The 21,866-nt window shown below is 55.2% G+C and overlaps 2 protein-coding genes across 2 annotated transcripts; one reads left to right on the top strand and one right to left on the bottom strand.

The window, feature by feature from the left end:
• The first annotated feature begins 986 nt into the window (after positions 1-986).
• LOC135405002 (olfactory receptor 14J1-like) lies at positions 987-2,076 on the top strand. The gene has a single exon (XM_064639723.1). It carries the CDS (start codon positions 987-989, stop codon positions 1,956-1,958), a length of 972 nt encoding a protein of 323 aa, XP_064495793.1. The 3' UTR covers positions 1,959-2,076.
• Positions 2,077-8,659: 6,583 nt separating this feature from the next.
• On the bottom strand, positions 8,660-9,826 carry LOC135405387 (olfactory receptor 14J1-like). Its single transcript, XM_064640079.1, has one exon. The coding sequence runs from the start codon at positions 9,824-9,826 to the stop codon at positions 8,843-8,845; it is 984 nt and encodes a 327-aa protein (XP_064496149.1). The 3' UTR covers positions 8,660-8,842.
• Between the last annotated feature and the right edge of the window lie 12,040 nt (positions 9,827-21,866).

Below are 21,866 nucleotides of genomic sequence, written 5' to 3'. Positions count from 1 at the left end.
AGCCACCACAGGCTGTCTGGGATCTGCTCTGCAGCCCCTGCCCAGGCAGAGCTGCCCCTGGGCACTGGGCTGGGGATGGCTCTGGCAGCACTGGCAGGGAGCTGAGCTGGGCACAGGCAGGGGCTGCTGGCAGGAACAGCTCCTCACCCACAGACAGGCAGGCAGGGAGAGGCAGCTGCTGCCACAAGGGCTGGGCAGGGGGATGGGGGCCCCTCCCTGCTGTCCCTGTGGCACAGACCCCTTCCCTGAGCAGCTCCTGCCTGGGCTCCTTTCCCAGCCTAAGCAGAGCCTGTGCCCTCAGGCCCACGGGGGCTGGGCTGTGCATTGCCCTGCAGCAGCCAGAGCCCAGGCAAGGACAGGGCCCTGATTTCCAGCTGTCTCTCTGTGTCCCTCCTCCCTTGGCAGCAGCACTGTGGCATTTCACTGCCATCCCCTGCTGCCTGGGCTCTCCTTGTTCGCACCAGTGGGTTTTCTGAGCCAGTGTGGGGTTTGGGCCAGCTCTTGTCTCTGCACCAAGAGACCATCCTTTGCCTCTCAGGACTCACAAGATTTCACTTGGAGCACATCAGAAATGTCAGAAATTTCAACCATCCAAACTCCTCCTGGCAAGAGGAATTCGAACAAAATCAAGTCCCCCAAATCCCCTCCCTCTGTTCTGCACTTGGGCAAACTGTGACCAGCAGTTCTGGAAACACTTTGATACATCACAAGTGCATTTAATTGGAGGTCACCCTGTGCTCCAAGTTGCCTCTCACTGCACAGCAAGAAGGATTCCTCGGGAGCCCATTCCAGGGTCCCTGCTCTCAGTGCCCCCTTCAGCCAGCAAAACCCAGAGCTCAGGGAGAGGGATGCAGAGAGATCTTCCTGAAAAGAGGCCCTGAATGTTGAATTGCTATGAGACATGCAAGATGTTTTGCTGATTGAGTCTGTCCTAATTCAGTTCTGCCTTTTTTACCTCAACAGAAAACTATACCCTGAGGCAACAAATGTCCAACAGCAGCTCCATGCCCCAGTTCCTCCTCCTGGCATTGGCAGACAGGCGGGAGCTGCAGCTCCTGCACTTCTGGCTCTTCCTGGCCATCTCCCTGGCTGCCCTCCTGGCCAATGGCCTTATCCTCAGCGCCATAGCCTGTGACCACCACCTGCACACCCCCAGGTACTTTTTTCTGCTCAACCTCTCCCTCACAGACCTGGGCTGCATCTGCACCACTGTCCCCAAAGCCATGCACAATTTCCTCTGGAACACCAGAACCATCACCTACACAGGATGTGCTGCACAGGTTTTTGTCTACATAATCTTTCTTAGAGCAGAGTTTTCCCTCCTGACCATCATGTGCTACGACCGCTACGTTGCCATCTGCAAACCCCTGCACTACGGGACCCTCCTGGGCAGCAGAGCTTGTGCCCACATGGCAGCAGCTGCCTGGACTGCTGGGTTTCTCATTGCTCTGCTGCACACAGCCAATACATTTTCCCTGCCCCTGTGCCAGGGCAATGCCCTGGACCAGTTCTTCTGTGAAATCCCACACATCCTCAAACTCTCCTGCTCACACTCAGGCTACCTCAGGGAACTTGGGCTCATTGTGTTTAGTGCCTGTTTAATGATTGGGTGTTTCATTTTCATTGTTTTCTCCTATGTGCAGATCTTCAGGGCTGTGCTGAGGATCCCCTCTCAGCAGGGACGGCACAAAGCCTTTTCCACGTGCCTCCCTCACCTGGCCGTGGTCTCCCTGTTCCTCAGCACGTTATTCTTTTCCTACCTGAAGCCCCCCTCCATCTCCTCCCCATCCCTGGATCTTATTGTGTCACTCATGTACTCAGTGGTGTCTCCAACACTGAACCCCCTCATCTACAGCCTGAGGAACCAGGAGCTCAAGGATGCCATGAGGAAGCTGATAACTGGGTGTTTTTCAGAAGCAATAAACTCTCCTTCTTCTGCATGTTATGTACCTCATTAAAGGCCAATCCTTTTATGTACTTCATTAAAGGCCCACCATATCTTCTCTATTTTTTACTCCTGGTAGGGGTGTTATTTTTGTGAGAATTTGTTCACATCAAAAAATCTTTATATGTATAAAGATATATATAAAGATATATATAAAAAAGTATATATATATAAACACCATTTTCAATTCTGTGTTTGCCTTTCTAGCCTAGCCCACAGGCTGTACAAATTGGCAATTGTACTCACTGTGTGCTTCAACCAAATAAAGAACTCTGCATTGGCTTCTTTGCCTGACATCTTTCCTCTCTGACTTCTCTGCAGCTGCAGGGTCAGGGCCTCTGTGCAGAGCTGGGCCAGAAAAGAGTCCCAGCAGAGCAGCACTGCCAGGGAGCAGCAGCCCTTCTCCTGCCTGGCCTCCTCTCCCTTCCCTTCCACACTGTCCTTCAGAGCCCTGTGTTGTTGGAGGCCTCAGTGCTCTGGCAGTCAGTCCCAGTCCTGCTGCAGGACTGTCCAGGGACTGCAGGCAGGGACAGCCACGGGCACTGCTGGCACAGAGCTGACCTCTGCAGCAGCACTGCCATCCTGCAGGGGCATCTCCTCAGGCCAGGGCCTGAAAGCTTCCATCTGCTTTCCACTTTGCTCTCCAGGATGTGCCCAACACAACGCCCTGCAGAGGAAAACAGCAGTGACCAGCACAAGGGTGGGAGTGCTCAGGGTGGGGGCACCCAGCAGTGCCCTGGCACAGCCAGCGCCGCTCCCAGCACTGACCTCTCACCCCAGGCCATTGGGCTTGTTCTTCCCTCCAAGGAGGGACATCAAATGACCAGCTCAGGAGTCCATGTTTGCACTGCATGCACAAGACATGCCCATGTGTCACAGCTTGGGGTGGGGGGGTGGAAGGCTTAGACAAAGTTGATGGCAGAAGCCGTCTCGTTGAGCTACGAGGTGCACAAAGGACCCCCTTGCTTTCTAAATTCCTTCTCAGAGATGAGCCTGGGGGTGGCTGGATCCAATCTCAGACTCATATTTTGATTTAGACTGAAGGAATTTTAGAGGTGTGATGAAATCACTTTGTCCTGCAGGTTTTAGTGATGGTAAATCAGAAATATTTCTATAAAATGAATGATTTATTATGACAAATGAACAGACAATTGATCAGACAAATGAACAGACAAAAGACCTTAAAGAGAATTATTTACTGCACAGTATAAAAGCAAAAACCTCCTAGCAGTATAGTGTAAGATAGGACAGTGCAGTCTATCAAAGTCATTCTATAAAGCAATTGGATCAAAGCCAGCAAAAAGAAACAATCCTGAAGTAGAGATTGGGGTAACTCACCCCACAATGACAGGGGGTAGTTCTCTGTCTTTCACTTAACCCCTGGAGAGTGACCATGAAGAGCTGTCCCTGCTTCATGGCAGAAGCTCCACACACTTCAAGGAAGTCTGTGGAAGAATCTGCCACATGAAAGTTGGACGGGGCTTTTATAGTTATCAAGGGTTTGACTGCCAGACATATTTGCAGGCCAGGGAGGAGCTTATCTGTCAAATTCTGCTTCAGAAAGCAGGATGTGTATTTGAAGTTTCATGAAGCATTTTGAGTTTAGCATAATTCAACATTAAAAACAGCACCTTGACACCAGCAGTAACTCACCACAGAGAGCTTGCATTGTTTGCATTCTCTGACCAGTTTTTAGGTATTATCAGAGCAGAACATCCTGCCAGAAATGGTCCCTTGATTCCATGAGGTTGCAAAAGCTCTGAGGGTTCCTTTGGTTCCATGAGGCCCTGCAGTGTCACAATGGAGCCTTGGTTGCATGACGTTCTAGAGCATCACAATGGCCCTGATGATTTGAGTTTCCACTATCTCTCCAGGATTCCTTTGGTTCCATGAGGCCCTGCAGTGTCACAATGGCTCCTTGATTCCAGGATGTTCCAAAACATCCCAGGGTTCCCTTGGCTCCAAGAGGCTCCCCAGTGTCCCACCGGCCCCTGGATTCCAGGAGGCCCTGCAGTGTCCCAATGGCCACTCGGTTCCAGGAGCCACAGCGGCTGCCGCCGGCGTCTGTGCCCGGAGCCGCCGCTCCCACGGGGCTGCCGCACTCACCGCCGGGGTTGCCGCTCGCGCAGCCGCCGCTCTGCCCCGGCTGCACCGGGACCCGGCACCGCCTCGGGCCTGCGCTGCCGCCTCAGCGGCCACAGGGACACAGGGATGGGGGACCTTTGCTCTGACACTGAGGGGGCCTGGCTTTGTTCTGCTGGGGTCTGGGCTTTAGGAAAATTGCTGTTCATTGTCATGCTCCACTGGAACACCTCCTGAATTCCAAAGGTTTCCTAATCCAGGGGAGGGGTTTCTATGGCATCGGAGGTGCCGCCCCTTGGGACACATTGTCAATAAACCATCCAGCTGACTGGGATGGGTGTAAGAGCTCGGGAACACAGGATAAGGAGTCATTCCCTGAAAACCTTGGAACATTCCCTACCTGAATCAGAACCCAAATGGAACAGTTTGGATACAATTCCCAAATAGTTTGGAAACTCCAGTCATTCCTGACACCAGGATGGAAATTCAGCAGATAACTAAAGCCAGTCCCCTTGTGAGCCCACAACCAGCGGGGCTGAGGGAGGCCCTGGCAGCTCCCCAGCACCTCCCTCTCAGTGGGACACCTCTGGCAGCCTCTCCCAGCTCGGGAACCCTCCAGTTTGTAACACTCCAAAGACCCTCACTGATGCCCAGGACAATTCTGATCCCCCTCAACAATCACTCCTCCAGATGTGACCCTTGTCTTGGCAAACACAAAGGGATTTGGGGGAGTGTTTCCCTGACAACAAAGAGAATTTGGGAGAGAGGGATCTTTCCACACCCAGCTCTTGATGTGTCCACACATCTCTGCCTGGGTGTGGGTGTGAATTGACTGTGGTGGGAATGTTGTAGTTTTGAATCTATAATTCAGTCACTGTAAAATTGCACCAAATACTATTGATTCACTTGATAATTGTTTGATTGGTCAATGATGAGTGCTACTAATGTCTTTTGACCCCTTGTCCTTGAATCCAAATCCTTTGCGTCCTGACCCTCTTACATCCCAAGGTTCTGTGTAAATCATTCCCTTTCATCAAAAATATATTTTTCGTGACTTCCACTTTAAAATCTTCCTCCTTAGCTAAAATACAAAACAACTCTAATTAGTTGTTGATGTCTTGAAGACAATTAAACAAAGATAAATAATTTGTTTTTCAGTGTTTTAATGGGTCCCACAGTGTGTTTGGAGTTGCATCTGTTGTCAGTCCAAGATGGGCCATGTCAGAACTGGTGAGGTTGGGGGGTGAGGATCAAGGTTGATCATCCAGGGTCAGTGTGGATCTCCTGAGGAGACACTCAGCATCAAGATCACTTGGAGAACACCTTTATCACCTCTCTTCTGAACTAAAAAATATCCATAATTGAATTAAAACAAAAAATGTACAAATTTTAAAGACTTGTTTTGAAATTGCCTTGAGGACAATTAAAGGAAAACAAAGAGATCCTGAGGGATTTCTGGAATTTAATGAGCCCCACGGTGTGTTTGCAGCCCAGCCCATGATCCTGAGGTACTGAGAGAAGATTGAAGCAGCTGCTGAAGAAGTCAGAAGCCAAAGTCCAAGTGCCTTGAAGCATTGCTGGGCCCCACTGAGGGCAGGCCCTGACAAAGCCTCCCCAGGGACTCCTTGGAGCAGCTCCTTGGAGGCCAGGAGTGCAGGCAGACAAAGGCTCTGGGCAGGCCCCTGCAATGCTGAGCAAAGCCTGCCTTGGTTTTGTGGAGCACAAAGGCCAAGGCCTGAGCCCCAGGCCCTGGCCCAGCAGATCCTGTCCCTCCCGGCTGGCTCAGGGCTGTTTGGGGGGCACTGGGATGGGAGGGGGAGGAACAACAAAGGCCAAAACTGGGCAACCCCTGCCAGGCTCCTGAGGGAGGGGCGAGGCAGAAACCAAGGGCAGAACCTGCCAGGCAAGTTGGTTGTGGTGGCCTGAGTGGCAGAGGCAGCTGCCAGAGGCAAGGGGACAAAGGCCTGGGTGCCTTTGGGCCTTGCAGCCCTGCCAGAGCCCTTGGCCATCTCTCCTGCAGGCTGTCCTGCCCTGGCCCTGCTGCTGCTCTGGCCTTGCAGGCTGCACACACCCCTCCTGCTTTCCCACCCCCTCCCAGCAGCATTTCTAGACCCTCCCTGATGTCTCTGCACCAGCTCTGGCTGTTGCCATGTGCACTTGGCCTTATTAACTTGGATCCTGAGCCCCTGTGCCACAGGACATCCCTCCCAGAGCCCAGGCCCTTCTCCTGGGGGTCACTCCAGATCTGAGCAGATCCAGGTCACCTCCCATTCCTCTGCCAACCCCCTGGGACTGCTCTGGGCCCTGCAGGTCCTTGCCCTGCTCCCAAGGGCTGTGGGGGTTCTTAATGGTCAGGGCTTGGGGTTTAGAGTTCAGAGTGGGGATTAGGCAGAACTTTGGGAGGTTTGTTGTTCTGCTGGCAGTGTCTGGTTCAGGATTAGGGGAAGAGCTTTTTGCGCTGGGTTAGCATTAAAGCTTGGCTTTTCACACTGGTAATACAGTTTTGGGATTGGGGTGGGCATTAGAGGACAAATAAGAGTCTGGAGTTCTGAGTTTGGGCTTTTTCTGGTTTGGAATTAGAGCAGTGGATTCCTTTCCTTGGGAGGGGCAGCACTTCTGGGTAGCGTTGGGGTTTGAGGTTACAAAGAGGGTAAAGGCCTACCAGGAGGGTTTTCACACTCAGTGTTTCAGCACCTTCAGCATTAACTGAACCTGGTTTTACCTCATCAAAATCTTTCTTCTCTGTTTGCCATCTGCTTTTTCCTCATCCAAATATCCCATCCATTTTTTCTCAGTTCTCCTTACCTCCCCAAAACCTTTCATCTGGATGGGCTCAGCTCTGTGATGACCCTCAGGACTCCTGAGCATCTGCCTGCCCTCCTTGGCCAGTCAGTTCCTGGTAACAGCCCTGGCAGCGCAGCCCCCAAGGGCACACGATGTGCTGCTGGGCTGGAGAGGACCCTCCTCAGCCTGGGCAGCAGGGCTGCAGGGGGGGATTCCCTGACCCTCCCCAGATGGGCCCTTCCTGCCCACCAGCTCCTGCTCCAAAGGGCTCCCACACACCCTGGGCCACTTGTCCCACTTGGGCACTGGAGCTGCCCCAGGGCATCTCTGGGCAGTGGCCAGCTCTGGGACTGCTCTGGCAAGTCATGGCCTGAAGCCACGAGTGTGGAATTTAGGAGAGAGTGGAAACCTCTGCAGAACAGGACTCTTGGTAATTGCTGAAGGTTTCCTGTTCAGCATTTCAAGAGTTATTTTTTTTTATTTTTCTAAATTTTTATAATTGTTTCATAGGTTTTTTTCACTGAAAAACCAAACCCATATTCTATGACCTGATTCACTCACTGAATGAACAACTTTGTACAGCTATTTAGTAAAATAAATTTCCTACCAATGATTCAAATGAAGAAATATTGCTCAGAGGAGCTGCTGAATTTTTTTGAACACATTTCATATCTCTAATTTTGCCTCTTTTGCTCTTCATCTCCCTATTTTTTCTGTCAAAGGTCTCTCCAAGGTATGTGTCCCTGGCAGTGTTGTCATACCAGTGAGCTGTGCCCTGTGCCATGGGAAAGGGGATAAATGTTCTCAAGAATAGCGCCAGTCCTGGTCCCAGAACCCCTCTGAGTGCCCCGGTGAGATGGTGCCCAGGCTGCTTTGCTGGTGTGGAATGAAAGGGCCAGGCCAGAAAGGCAGAGGAGGGTGATGGAGGAGACAGGGCCATTTGCAGGGGATGTGTGTGAGGCTGGGGAGATGAATGTCCCTGGGCCAGTGAAGGCTGTTCCTGGAGTCACCCCAGAAGTGTCAGGGCTCTGACAGGGCTCCAGAGCTGAGCTGGGCTCCTGCCTTGCTCACACCCCCAGGGCTGCGCAGAGACACGAGTCCTTCCCTTGCACACACACCCCCAGTTCCTGGCAGCAGGGGCAGTGTCTGCCTGGCTCCTGCTGCCACTGCCAGGGGCTGGAGGCCCCTCAGCCCTGCAAGGTGTCGCCTGCTCTGCCCTGTCTGAGATGCCCCATGGCCTGAGGGATGGACAAGGCAATTGTGATTGTTCTTGGCTGTTCTGGGACCACTGTCCTGGGAGAGCTTTCCCAGGGTGTCCAGCACATGGAACAGACCAGACCCTGCTCTGCTGCTCCTTCACATCCCTCCCAGGAGGGCTGGTTCTGTGAGGACACTGCAGAGCCCCCACCCTGCCCACTCACACACTTCAGCTCAACACTGGGGTTTTCCCCTCCCTGGCACTGCCCAGTCCAGCCCCTCCCTGGTCCCCCCATCTCCCTGCCCCTGCCCCAGCCCAGCAGAGCAGCACACTCAGGTCTGGCCCTGCAGCAGGACATGGAGGCCCTGGAGCTCAGGGACAGGCCCTCTGGGTCTGCAATGCTCAGCACATCCTCAGCTCAGGCAGCTCCTGCAGCCCCAGGGCCAGCCCCGCTCCCCAGCACAGCAGCAGAGAATCGGCCCCGGGCTCCTCAGGCAGCTCCTGCTGCTCCAGGGCCAGGGCAGCCTCTTTCCATGGCCCCTCTGCTCCCTGGCAGTGCTGCTGTGCTGGGACATTTTTCCTTCCCTATAACTTCATGCTGTTCTCAGAGTTAGGATCCTAGCTAAACAAGGCACTGAATGGTAGTTTATTTTGTTTAAAACACAGAAATAGATGAATATACAGTTCATCATTTGCAGAGTTTCTAGATCAAATTCAAGAGGTAAGCAGTGAATGAGGTGGGGGATGAATAATAAAATTTCTTTGAGCACAAAATTATGAGAAGAGGAACCCAGTGACCACCACTAAAAAGCTGAGAAGGCAGGCTGGGACTCTCATGAGTTGCATTTTAAATGCTGGACAGAAGAAAGCACAGAGCTTATTGTTGCTGAAAAACATCCACTCATTATTGTCCTCAGGCCATCCTTTAGCTCCTGGTTCCTCAGGCTGTAGATGAGAGGGTTCAGTGCTGGAGGCACCACTGAGTACAGAACTGACACCACAAGGTCCAGGGATGGGGAGGAAATGGAGGGGGGCTTCAGGTGAGAAAAAAACGAAGTGCTGACAAAGATTGAGACCACAGCCAGGTGAGGGAGGCACGTGGAAAAGGCTTTGTGCCGTCCCTGCTGAGAGGGGATCCTCAGCACAGCCCTGAAGATCTGCACATAGGAGAAAACAATGAAAACAAAACAACCAAACACTAAACAGACACTAACCCCAATGAACCCAATTTCCCTGAGGTAGCCTGAGTGTGAGCAGGAGAGCTTGAGGATGGCAGGGATTTCACAGAAGAACTGGCCCAGGGCATTGCCCTGGCACAGGGGCAGGGAAAATATACTGGCTGTGTGCAGCAGAGAATAGAGAAACCCAGTGACCCAGGCAGCTGCTGCCATGTGGGCACAAGCTCTGCTGCCCAGGAGGGTCCCGTAGTGCAGGGGTTTGCAGATGGCAACGTAGCGGTCGTAGCACATGATGGTGAGGAGGAAATACTCTGCTGTGATGAAGAAATAAAAGAAAAAGAGCTGTGCAGCACATCCTGTGTAGGAGATGGTTGTGGTGTCCCAGAGGGAATTGTGCATGGCTTTGGGGACAGTGGTGCAGATGCAGCCCAGGTCTGTGAGGGAGAGGTTGAGCAGGAAGAAGCCCATGGGGGTGTGCAGGTGGTGGTCACAGGCTACGGCGCTGAGGATGAGGCCGTTGGCCAGGAGGGCAGCCAGGGAGATGGCCAGGAAGAGCCAGAAGTGCAGGAGCTGCAGCTCCCGCCTGTCTGCGAATGCCAGGAGGAGGAACTGTGTCATGGAGCTGCTGCTGTTGGACATTTACTCCTTCCCCAGGGTACTTTGATCTGTTGAGGAGGAAAAGTCACTGCTGAGTTAGACCAGGCTTCTGCAGCCAAACATTGCACGTCTCACAGCCACTCCACTCTCAGGCTCTCTCTCTTTACTCAGACTTCCCTGCAGCTCCCTTCCCTGAGCTCTGCCTTTGGCGGGCTGAAGGGACCATTGGAAGCAGTAACTCTGTGATGGGCTACCAAGGAATCCTTCTTGCTGTGCAGTGAGAGGCAACTTGGAGCACAGGGTGACCTCAAATTAAATATATCTGTGATAAATCCAAGAGCTTCTCAGCTTCACTGTTTGCAATTTGCCCAAATGAGGAACTGAGCTGAGGGAATTCTTTGTATTTGTTCACCCACTTGCACCTGCCACAGTTAGAAGTGGTTGTGGAGGTTTGAAATCCCTGACATTTCTATTGCACTGCAGGTCAAGTCTTGTGGGTTCTGAGGGGCACAGGGACGGTCCCTCAGTGCAGAGAGAAGAGCTGCTCTGCCCATCAGTCCTGTGCTCAGCTGCCCTGTGCTGGCAGCTTGGAGCTGGAGGAGCATCACACTCAACTGTTCCCCTACAGAAAAACTACACAGATACCCAGGAATCCATGTCCAAAGAACAGATTGACACACTGCTCACCTTTTCATCTCACCCCTCCCAGACTCAGACACAAAACACTCATTGCAGCTGCCCAGAGCATTTGCATGGATTTAGCACTGAGGAGTTTTCTCCATGGGGATCCTGTGCAGCACAGAGATCCTATGGCAGAGCTGTGCCCTTCTGGAGGGCACCTGCAGCCCTGCAGGACACCCAGGCAAACAGCTGAAGACCCTGAAAGTGCCTCCAGGGCACTTGGGCACTTTGCTTCCACAGACACATCCCCACAGCAGCACCCAAAGGGTTTGTGTCTGGACAAGAATCTGCCCCCTCCAAACCCCACAGTGGCTCAGAAAACCCACTAGTGAGAAGAAGGAGAGCCCAGGCAGCAGGAGATAGCAGTGAAATGCCACAGGGCTGCTGCCAAGGGAGGAGGGACACAGAGAGACAGCTGGAAATCAGGGCCTTGTCCTTGCCTGGGCTCTGGCTGCTGCAGGGCAATGCACAGCCCAGCCCCCGTGGGCCTGAGGGCACAGGCTCTGCTTAGGCTGGGAAAGGAGCCCAGGCAGGAGCTGCTCAGGGAAGGGGTCTGCGCCACAGGGACAGCAGGGACAGCCCACATCCCCCTGCCCAGCCCTTGTGGCAGCAGCTGCCTCTCCCTGCCTGCCTGTCTCTGGGTGAGGAGCAGTTCCTGCCAGCAGCCCCTGCCTGTGCCCAGCTCAGCTCCCTGCCAGTGCTGCCAGAGCCATCCCCAGCCCAGTGCCCAGGGGCAGCTCTGCCTGGGCAGGGGCTGCAGAGCAGATCCCAGACAGCCTGCGGTGGCTGGGAAGGGGGAGGTGTTCTGGGGGGATGTGCTTCCTGAGAAGGGCCCCTGGAAATGGCAGGAGGTGGAGCTGAAGCTGTGAGGAGCCCTGAGCCTGCAGCTGAAGGGCCCTGCCCAGCCCTGCCCTGCCCTGAGGGGTCACTCCTTCCACCCACCCCTTCTCCCTGCAGGGCCGTGGCAGCTCCTTGGCCGGGCTAAGAGCTGACCCTGGCAGGCAGCAGAGTCCCTGCCCCAGCACACAGAGCCCTGGGGGCAGGACCCTGCTCTGCACCACAGCCCTGGGCACCCCTGGCTGCACCCCCACCTTCCCACCCCACAGCCAGCCCTGGCACAGGGAACCTTCTGGCCCTGGGCCTCTGATGGGGCAGCAGCAAGTCCTGCTCTGCAGCAGCTTCTCCTGCTGCACCCCAGCAAATCCAGCAGAGCCATCCTGACAGCTCCTGCCACTGCTGCCATTTGGCAGCTGGGAGAGGCACTTGCAGGAACTCACCTGCACTGCTCTGCAGCCAGAGCCTGACCGTGGCAAAGGGCTGGCAAGGTTCCTGCCCTGAGCAGCTCTGCCCTGTCCTCCCACCCCAGGATCCCTTGAACCTCCTGCTCCCTTCTCCTCTCTGCCCTTGCTGCCTGCAGCTCCTGCCCTGCTCTGCCATATGGCCACTTCCTCTGCACTGCAACAACTGGGAGAGTCCTGCTGAAAGATCCTAGAAGCTGTGGGATGTGTCAGCTTTAGGAGATGCCTCCAGGAAGGCAAGTTGAACTTTCCTACAGCCAGAGAATTCTTTCTTCAAATCCTGGGAAGGTTTCTCCTGTAGTGAGAGCTCAGTCATCTCCCAGCCCAGGCTGCCTCTCATCTCTCTGCCTTCTCTCCTGTGCCCTGGGTGCTGCAGGCAGTGCCTTCAGCCCTGCTGGGCTGTGCAGAGGAGTTGCTCACCAGCAGAGCTGTCTCTTTGAAGCTCTTCTTGGTTGCCAGGAGCTCCCTGTGTGCCAGGAGCCCGGCCCAGCTCAGCAGCACAGCAACAGCCCCAGGCATTTCATGGTCCTCAGGGGGTTTGTCATTGTTTACATGAGACCAGTCCCTGAGAGTACATTCAAACAACTTCTAAGTAATCAAAGTGAGATTGAAACACTAAAGTTTCTTGTAGCTCTAATGAATCTCACTGAGGGACACAACTGAGAACGTGTCCCCAGATTCCAGTTAGAGCAGAGAAGTGCAGACAGTGATGACAAGGATGGACAAGCAAGGGAAAGGTGGCTCTGATGCTGAATAAACCTTGACTTGTTTTCTTAATCCAAAGGACCAAGCCCTGATCCCCAGCCCCTGGGAAGGCAGATCCTGTCCCTGCCTCATTCCTCAGGGCTCTTCCTGGGGCACTGGGATGTGGGATGTGCAATGCCAAGGGCAGGACCATGGGGTGGCACCTGCCAGGCTGCTGAGCAGGGACAAGGAGGCCATGAGGCCCCAGGGCTGCAAGGGCCACTCCCCTCCTCCTGGCATCAGGGCCACAGACAGCAGCCATGGCCAAAGGCCTGCAGAAGGTGGCTGTGTCAGGGCCTTTCAGCTTCTCCCCATCCCTGTCTCCTCTCCAGCCCAGGCTGTCCTACGGTGTCCATGCCCTGCCCCTTTCCCTGCAGGCTGTCGTCATCCCCCCGGCTGCCCCACCTGGCTGGCACCTTCCTGCACTGACATCTCTGCGTCCTCCCTGGCTCTTCCTGCACACACAAAGCCTTGGGCTCATCCAGACTCCTTCTTTGTCACATATTGCACCACAACACTGACCTTGGAGGGAAATTTCTGACTTCTTGTCACCAGTCTAGGCCACCCCAGCTGCCCTTGGTGGCACTAGTTCTTTCTTAGGCTGTTTTCTGACAGGAAGAAAAGCTCCACCAACTCTGACACCCCCCTTCCAGACCTCTCAGGCTACTCCTCTACTGTCCTCAATCTTCACAACACTGACCCCTGAGTCCTCAGCCTCTATATATGGGTCCGGTGCTTGAGGCCCCAAATTCCTTCCTGGGAGTTCTCTGGGACCTCTCCAAGGTTTTGGAAGATGACAATAGAGTGCTCTGATCCCAGGAAACACAGAGGGACACTTTTTTCCAAGGGTTGTCTTGGCAGAATGAGGCACAATCTCTTTAAACTTTCTGGCACAAGGGAGCTCTGAGCTCTGGGTACGGAGGGAGGTCCAAGTGCCAACCACTGGAGTGGGAGCTACAAATCATCAGGGCTTGTGTTCTTTGGAGGGCCAGACACTGGTGAGAGTGGTGTGTGTGTGTGCACATGGAAGGACTTGAAGGGCACAATGAACTGTCTCAAAACACTGTCAAAGCAGGAAAATCCCATAAGGCACCACAAGACATAAGCACTGGTGGCAAACAGGAAGGCCTTTAGTTCCAAGACCTAAACAGAGGTGAAGCTTTGGGGATTCTTTTCCCTGAGGTTTTAAAAAAATTAATTTGCCGAGTTTTCACTGTTGTTTTTGCCTTCCCCTCTTCCTTACAGGATGATGAGCAGGCAACTTTCTTCCTTTAGGGATTTGTAAATAGGGAAAGGAGACAGACCTATTTTTTACCCCTTGGTACACACAGGGGAAGTGTCTATCAAGCACTACTTCAATGAGCCCAGTTTAGCCCAGCTATTCTCTCATTATTTCCTTTCCTTGTTGCACCTTTCTTCCCTTTCCCACAAGGATGCTTGTTTGGCATCTATGGAAACTGCCAAAAGATTGGAAGAGGATCTTTTAGAGAGCCAGGTCGTGCCAGTCCACCTGCTAAGGAGGACAGACATTTAGGGCAGGAAGTAGAGCAAGCCTCTGTCAACTTGGGATTTGTTTGATTGATTGGATAAATAAGAAGTGCTGTTCTCTGAAACTTCCACTGATTGCCCTGAGCAACACCCAGATTCAAGAGGTTGACAAAGCAAAGCCTCTGTTTTACCAAGGACAGAGTTTCTCGTGCTTTCCCCCATGGCAGCACCCTCTCTGAAAGGCAAGGCCATCAGTAGATAACTGTGGGCATGCTTAGTATGACCTCCAATAATCCTTAGAGCATCTGTAGGGAGAGAAACTTCATGACAGATGAGATACATGGTAGAGTGGAAGAAGCACTCTCTTTCCTAGTTTGGAAACTATCCCGGAGACTGCATTTTCCAGCCATGGGACTAGAAAATCCATTGTATTTGGAGCATATTTTGTAGGTTTCTTTGCTGTTTTATCCCTTCTCAGCCACTCGTGCCAGAGGCAATATTGAGGAAAGAACTGGGTTTTAAAAAAGAGAAAATGCAAGAACTTCCTTCAGGCAGTCAGTTCTTCTGGGCAGGGCCGTCTGACTCCTGGTGTGTTTCCCTCCCTGTGCTCAGCACCGGCACAGGGCACACTGAGGGAGGTCTCCAAACTTTCCTGTAGGTGACTCTGTCAAAACTAATCCCCTCCCAGGGCATCATAAGATGATGCTAATCAGCTCTTCCAAGTCAAAGGATACTTCTTTTTCCCCAGGGCAGAAAAGATGGAAACATCCTACTGGTGCAAGAGAGGGACAGCGGAGGCCCATCCTCTGCCATGGGGGCAGTGACCCAGACTCCCTGTTTGTCCTCTAGTCCCTCTGGGAGCCCTGAGGTTTCCTTCTGGTCCCCTCTGGCTCCCTGTGCTTGGAAAGCTTTCCAAATCCATTCTGGTGAGGGGAGGTGGTGATGCAGCAACAGCAGCCGCCTCGTGGGATGCCTGGACACCCCTGGGGAGGCAGAGCTGGGGCCACTCATTCTGTGCCCTGTCCTGGATGGGTGCTGGGGGGACTGCCCTGAGGAGAGACCAATGAGGCTTCTCCTGGGGAAAGCCTCAGCCAGAGCTCAACTTCCCAAACAAGCCTGGGGCTGGGGGTGTGCCGAGGGGGAAGTTGTCCTGCAGGCAGCAGGGCAGGACAAGCAGGACGCAGTCTGCTCAGGACACGGCGCATCTGAAGGACACCATGGGTTTGGGCCCATTGTTGCTGCTTTATTAAATCACAGCTGCCTCCAACTGGCTCAGTGGGAACAGAAGAGCAGTGCTCGTAGTTTGAATTGTGGTTCTTGGTGAAGATTTGATGGCATCAGGATTCCAGTTCTCCTGCCTGTAGGAAGGACAGAGTTTCTTTTTTGTGATAAGATCCATGCCTGGAAAGCTCCCCAGGCAGCCATCAGGCCCCAACATGGCATCAGGGCAGTTGGCAGCAGTCCCCCCAACACCTGCCTCCCAGCCCACGCCAAGCCACTGCCTTACCCACAGCCCCAGAGCCCTGGATGCCACCATGGCTGTCCCTGACACCACCCTGCTCACCAGCTCAGGTGTCTCACACAGCGCCTGGGAGCCTGGGAATGTTGGAAGCTCTTCATGGATGTGGACATCGGTGCCTGAAGAGCTTCTGGCCTGAATAGAGGGCTTGGTGTTGGTCCTAAAGCTGCCAGGATGCCGATGGTCTGTTCTGCCAGGCAAGAGACGACTTCACTGCTGTCTGTCTTCAAGGGCTGAAGGGCTGTGAGAAAAAAAACAGAGCCGAGATGAAACTCCAGACATCCCTCCAGCCCATGTTCCCCACTCACCGCTGCAGATCTCGTCCAGTTGCTCTGTGCTTCGGTTCCTCAGGTGCCCATTTTCCAGCTCCAGGGGGACAGGGCCAGTCAAACCTCGGCAACTTGGCAGAGACGTCTTCAACTGCTTCTGCTTCCTCAGCACCGCTGAGCCCAGGTGGTCTCTGAAGGGGCAGATGGAGAAATCCTGCCTGTTGCTGCTCTCCTGGGAGGAAAGAGGAAAGGTGAGCTTTGGAAACAGCGGCCCCCTGCCCACAGTGAAAGGGGATGGGGATGGTGGCTGAGGGAGATGCCCTGGGCTCAGATTCCAGAGCAGGGACAAGTTGCACTGGGCTGCAAGGCCCAGAAGCCACCAGAGCCCAGGGGAGCAGAGCCTGCTGCCAGAGCTGCTGACAGGGCTGGGCTGCAGGGGAATTCTCACTGCCCAGTGCCCATGTCAGGGCTCACAAACCCACATCAGCCTTACCATGTTGAGGAAGCATGAGAGGTTCTCCACCAGATCCTCAGTGACTGGGCAGGCCTTTATCTTCTCCAGGTTTGGACACATCAGGTTTTTAGAGACCATCACAATCTCTGTCCAGGAGTCTTCACTGCCAAGAGACAGGAGCTCCATCATGTTTGGCACCAGGAGCTCCAGTTTTCCTGAGCAGTGGGACCAGTGCACTCCACAGAGACATCTTCAATTGCTTGTTGTTCCTCAGCTCTGCTGAGCCGAGGTGGTCTCTGAAGAGGCAGATAAAGGCCTCTCGCATGTCGCTGCTCTCCTGGGAGGAAGGAGGAAAGGTGAGCTTTGGAAACAGCGGCCCCCTGCCCACAGTGAAAGGGGATGGGGATGGTGGCTGAGGGAGATGCCCTGGGCTCAGATTCCAGAGCAGGGACAAGTTGCACTGGGCTGCAAGGCCCAGAAGCCACCAGAGCCCAGGGGAGCAGAGCCTGTTGCCAGAGCTACTGACAGGGCTGGGTGCAGGGCAGCTCTCACTGCCCAGTGCCCATCTCAGGGCTCACAAACCCCCATCAGCCTTACCATGTCAAAGAAGCGCGAGAGGTTCTCCACTAGATACTCATCCATGGGGCTGGCCGTTTTCTTCTTCAGGTTTGGACACATCAGGTTTTTAGGATCATCACATCATCTGTCCAGGAGTCTTCACTGCCAACCCACAGGAGCTCCATCATGTGTGGCACCAGGAACTCCAGTTTTCCTGCCTGTAGGAAGGACAGAGTTTCTTTTCTGTGTTAAGATCTATGCCTGGAAAGCTCCCCAGGCAGCCACCAGGCCCCAACATGGCATCAGGGCAGTTGGCAGCAGTCCCCCCAACACCTGCCTCCCAGCCCACGCCAAGCCACCGCCTTACCCACAGCCCCAGAGCCCTGGATGCCACCATGGCTGTCCCTGACACCACCCTGCTCACCAGCTCAGGTGTCTCACACAGCGCCTGGGAGCCTGGGAATGTTGGAAGGTCCTCATGGGTGTGGACGTCGGCACCAGAAGAGCAGTGCTTCTGGCCTGAATCGAGGGCTCGGTGTTGGTCCTAAAGCCTCCAGGATGCTGATGGTCTGTTTTGCCAGGCAGGAGACGAATACATTGCTGTCTGTCTTCAAGGGCTGAAGAGCTGTGAGCAAAAGAAACGGAGCCGAGATGAAGCCCTGTGTCTGCAGAGACCTCCAGACGTCCCCTCCAGCCCATGTTCCCCACTCACCGCTGCAGATCTCATCCAGTTGCTCTTGGCTTCGGTTCCTCAGGTGCCGCGTGGCCACCCCTAGGCACAGAGCTCTGTCAGCCCCTGCTCCCCAGCGGGCTCCCAGCAGCGCGGCCCCTGGCCCTGCCCTCCTCCCCCTCAGCCGGGATGAGCCCAGGAAGCACCAGGAGCTCAGAGGGGTGGAACTCAGCCCAGTGGCCACCAAGCCCAGCCACGTGGGCAGGGGTGGCAGAGGGAGGCCCAGGCCCAGCCTGCGGCAGCCGGGGCTCAGGCAGCCCCAGGGCTGGGCCTGGCTGTGGCTGCAGGAGCAGGGACAGGGGCCAGCTTGCCCAAAGAGGGACCCCGGGGGCTGGGGCTCACCGATGAACCTGATGGCCGCCTCTCGCACACTGGCCTCAGGGTCCTTGAGGTAGCTCAGGCCCTGACGCAGGTACTCTTCAGCCCTGCTCCTGTCCTTCCCCACCTGGAGAGAGCACAAGGACACGGGCATGGCACAGAGCCCCCCCGCTGGCTGCAGCAGTCCCTCCTGCCAGCACTCAGTGTTGCCCAGAGCCCTCTCTCCCGCTGGCTGCAGGGAAGGGAGAGGGGCCTGCAGAGGAGCCCCTGGGGCTCTGTTCTTGGAGGGCACACACTGGGCTGCAGCTCCAGCCTCTGGGCTTTGGGCCCACACAGTGTTCTCTGCCTGTGGGCCAAGCCTCACCCAACCTGCACCCTGGCACTTGGCCTTACCAAGCACTCGCTAATCCTCCACATCTGCTGCTTCTTCACCAGCTCTTTCAGCTCCCTCCACTTGAGCAGCTTTGTTGCAGCAAGGAGCGCTTCCTGGGCGGCCTGCATGGAAGCAGAAGGGGTGAGGTAGCAGCATGGCTGGCAAAGGAGAGCTCTTGGCTTTCTTGCTGGGGAGATTCTGCCCTCAGGATTTGGGACATGCCCTCACCAAAGTGTCTAGGGGACTTGGGAGGACAGCCCTGCAGGACAGGGCCTGAGGCTGGAAGCCCTGGCCTTGGACACATGCCAGGGACAGCAGAGAAGCCTGTGGGGATGTGCCTGTTCAGGCTTTGGTGGTCACAGGCTGCTGACGAGCCCTACTAGAGCCCTAGGGCAGCTGTTGGAAATGGCTGTGCCAGCTTCTCCGTCCCTGCTGGCGCTGGCTCTGCAGGGACCTTTCCCACGGCTTGTGCTGGGCCACGGCTGCCCACTGCCAGCAGCCCTTGCCCTGCTGCCTGGGCCCCACAGGGCGGGCCAGCCCACCTCTCTCTGTGCCAGTGCTCAGCCTTCCAATGTGTACCTTGGCCACGCTCGGGGACTGGTCACTTGTGCGAATGAGCAGCGGGACCAGTGCACTCCACAGAGACGTCTTCAATTGCTTGTTGTTCCTCAGCACTGATGAGCCCAGGTAGTCTCTGAAGAGGCAGATAAAGGCCTCTCGCATGTCGCTGCTCTCCTGGGAGGAAGGAGGAAAGGTGAGCTTTGGAAACAGCGGCCCCCTGCCCACAGTGAAAGGGGATGGGGATGGTGGCTGAGGGAGATGCCCTGGGCTCAGATTCCAGAGCAGGGACAAGTTGCACTGGGCTGCAAGGCCCAGAAGCCACCAGAGCCCAGGGGAGCAGAGCCTGCTGCCAGAGCTGCTGACAGGGTTGGGTTCAGGGCAGCTCTCACTGCCCAGTGCCCATCTCAGGGCTCACGCTCCCACATGAACCTTACCATGTCAAAGAAGCGCGGCAGGTTCTCCACCAAATACTCATCCATGGGGCTGGCCTTTTTCTTCTCCAGGTTTTGATTTATCAGTCTTTTCAGGATCATAACGACCTTTGTCTTGAGGTCTTCTCTGCCAACCCACAGGAGCTCCATCATGTGTGGCACCAGGAACTCCAGTTTTCCTGCCTGTATGAAGGACAGAGTTTCTTTTCTGTGATAAGGTCCATGCCTGGAAAGCTCCCCAGGCAGCCATCAGGCCCTAACATGTCATCAAGGCAGCTGGCAGCACTTCCTCTAACACCTGCCTCCCAGCCCACGCCAAGCCACTGCCTTACCCACAGCCCCAGAGCCCTGGATGCCACCATGGCTGTCCCTGACGCCACCCTGCTCACCAGCTCAGGTGTCTCGCACAGCACGATGAGGCCGTCGAGCACCTGGGAGGCTGGGAGGGTTGGAAGCTCCTCATCGATATCAAAGTTGTCATTCTGAAGGTATTCAAATTCTTCGTCTTTGTCCTCCCACTCAAACTTCATGCTAGTGCCACTGCGCAATGGCTGTAGAAGCAAGCACAGTAGTGAGAGCCTGGCAGAGTCTGCAGGGCTCGTGGCAGGGGATCAAGTCCTTTTCTGGTAACTCACAGCCAAGTCAGAGGTGGAGCTGCTTTCTGAAGAAGAAGCGCTGAGACTGCAGGGCCACCAGTCGACCCAGAGCATGACAGCGAATGGCCATAATATCTTGTCTCCAATCTTGGGCTCTGAGAAGATGCTCTGCCACATTTGCATGGCCACACTGCAAGGCAGAGCTCTGTGTCAGCAGGGCGGCCTGGAGTGCAGCGTGGCCGGGCCAGCCCAGGTGCCTGGGGCCCTGCCTGGGCAGGCAGCAGGGCACTGAGCTGGTGTTCCCCTCTAGGCTGGGAGCAGCAGGGTGGCTCTGGGCTGGCTGGGCCAGCTTTGTCTGCTGCAGGCCTGGACAACCTAGCAGGGCTGGAAAGCTTGGTGGGATGGAGAACCCCTCTCCTCAGGGCTGTCCTCCATCATTCCTTGGCTCTGGGAGCCAGAGAGTCTCAGGCTCCATCTCCCCACAGCCAACAAACCCTCAGGCTTTTCAGGGCCAGTACCTGTCTCCTTGTGGAGCGATGCTCAACAGTGTGGCGACTACCTTCCTTGGGAAAAACTCTGCTAGCAGCAGAAGCAGGGAGTGGAAGCACTCCTGCACACGTTCACACTTCACACCTGGCAGTCTTTCATGCAGGAAGCTCAAAATCTTTGGCACCTGAAGGGGACAGAGGTGAGGAGAGTGCTGCCACGGTAGTGCAGCCTCAGCTGCCCTTTCCATGCCACTCTGCTGCCTTCAGGTGCCTTCAGGTGCCTGAGACACCTGGGTTTGGCAGGGAGGGATGGAGAGAGGAACAAGGCCTTCTAGGGCTGAAGGGCAGGGCAATCCAGCCACAGGCCACTTACATCCGTCAGGAAGAAGCACGGGTCATCCGTGGCCAGCCACAAAATCTCTTCTGCTATGATCCTGCGCCCTCTGTAAAGGTTCCACCCAAATGGTTCAACCCATGGACGAGGCTCTCCAGGTATCCATTGATAATTCTGGGCATCTTTCTGCTCCAGGGTTTCAAGGACGATGTGTGTCCTCTCTGAGCGTGTGAGGTATCTTTCGAAGGGCTGCGGCAGGAAGGAGGAGAGCAAAGATGTCACCCCAAGGCCCCTGCTGGTGCTGCTCAGATGGGCAGCGAGAGCAGCCCTGGCCACAGGTGCCCAGCAGTGCTGGCAGCAGTGCCCACAGTCACTGTGTAGGGGAGGACGAGAGCAGAGGGTCCTTAGGCTGAGACAGGAGGGCTGGGCTCATGCTCACGGGGTGCTGGCCCTGCACAGGACCAGGGCTCACTGCTGGGCAGGAGAGCTGCAGCTGCTGCTGGGACACCAGCAGAGTGCCGCCCTCAGACAGTCCCTGCTTGGGGACAGCAGGAACCCTCTCATCAGGGACACTGAGGCCCTGTCAGCCCCACCGATTCCGGGTGCCTTTGGCTCACAGGAGTGCCCTGCCGATGGCACGGACAAGAGTCTCAGCAACGGGGGAGCTCATTACCTTGATACCGCACTTTCTTCCGAGAGTCTTGCAGAAGCGGGTGATTTCACCTTCCACGTGGCGTGCGTATCGTTTGCCCCTTAGCCTGGTCCTGCCTAAAGAGCAGGGCAGATGTGCAAGTCAGGGAGAGCAGCTTTGCCATCAGGCTTTCCAAAGCAGCCCGAGATCTGCTTGGGAGATGGCAGGCCAGAAGGAGATTGTGGAGGGAGGGGGTCAGAGTGGGCTCCACAAACAGGCAGGGTTGAAGATGGTGAAAGGAGCGGGGAAGGAGAGCAGCAGAGAACAGGGGCAAGACTTGAGGAGAGCACTCCACTTGTACAGCAAAAGAGAGCTGGGATGCTACGGGGAGCAGTTGGAGGGGCAAAGGTGGTCAAGCAGAGAAGCAGAGCTGGGAGGTGATGTCTGTGTGCAGAGGGACAAAGGCCACCACAATGCCCCTGAGCTTTTTGCTTACAGATGAATTCGCTGAGGTGCCGAACAGTTGCCCGACGTCCTGAGAATGGTTGAAGGAGGACAAATCCCAACAGCTGTCCAAGGAATGGGATCTCGATGACAGTGGACTTCTTT

This window comes from Pseudopipra pipra, chromosome W (genome assembly GCF_036250125.1).
Source record: "Pseudopipra pipra isolate bDixPip1 chromosome W, bDixPip1.hap1, whole genome shotgun sequence".
NCBI lineage: Eukaryota > Metazoa > Chordata > Aves > Passeriformes > Pipridae > Pseudopipra > Pseudopipra pipra.
Note: the sequence above shows the minus strand (reverse complement) of the source record. Positions and strands in the feature narration are given on the sequence as shown.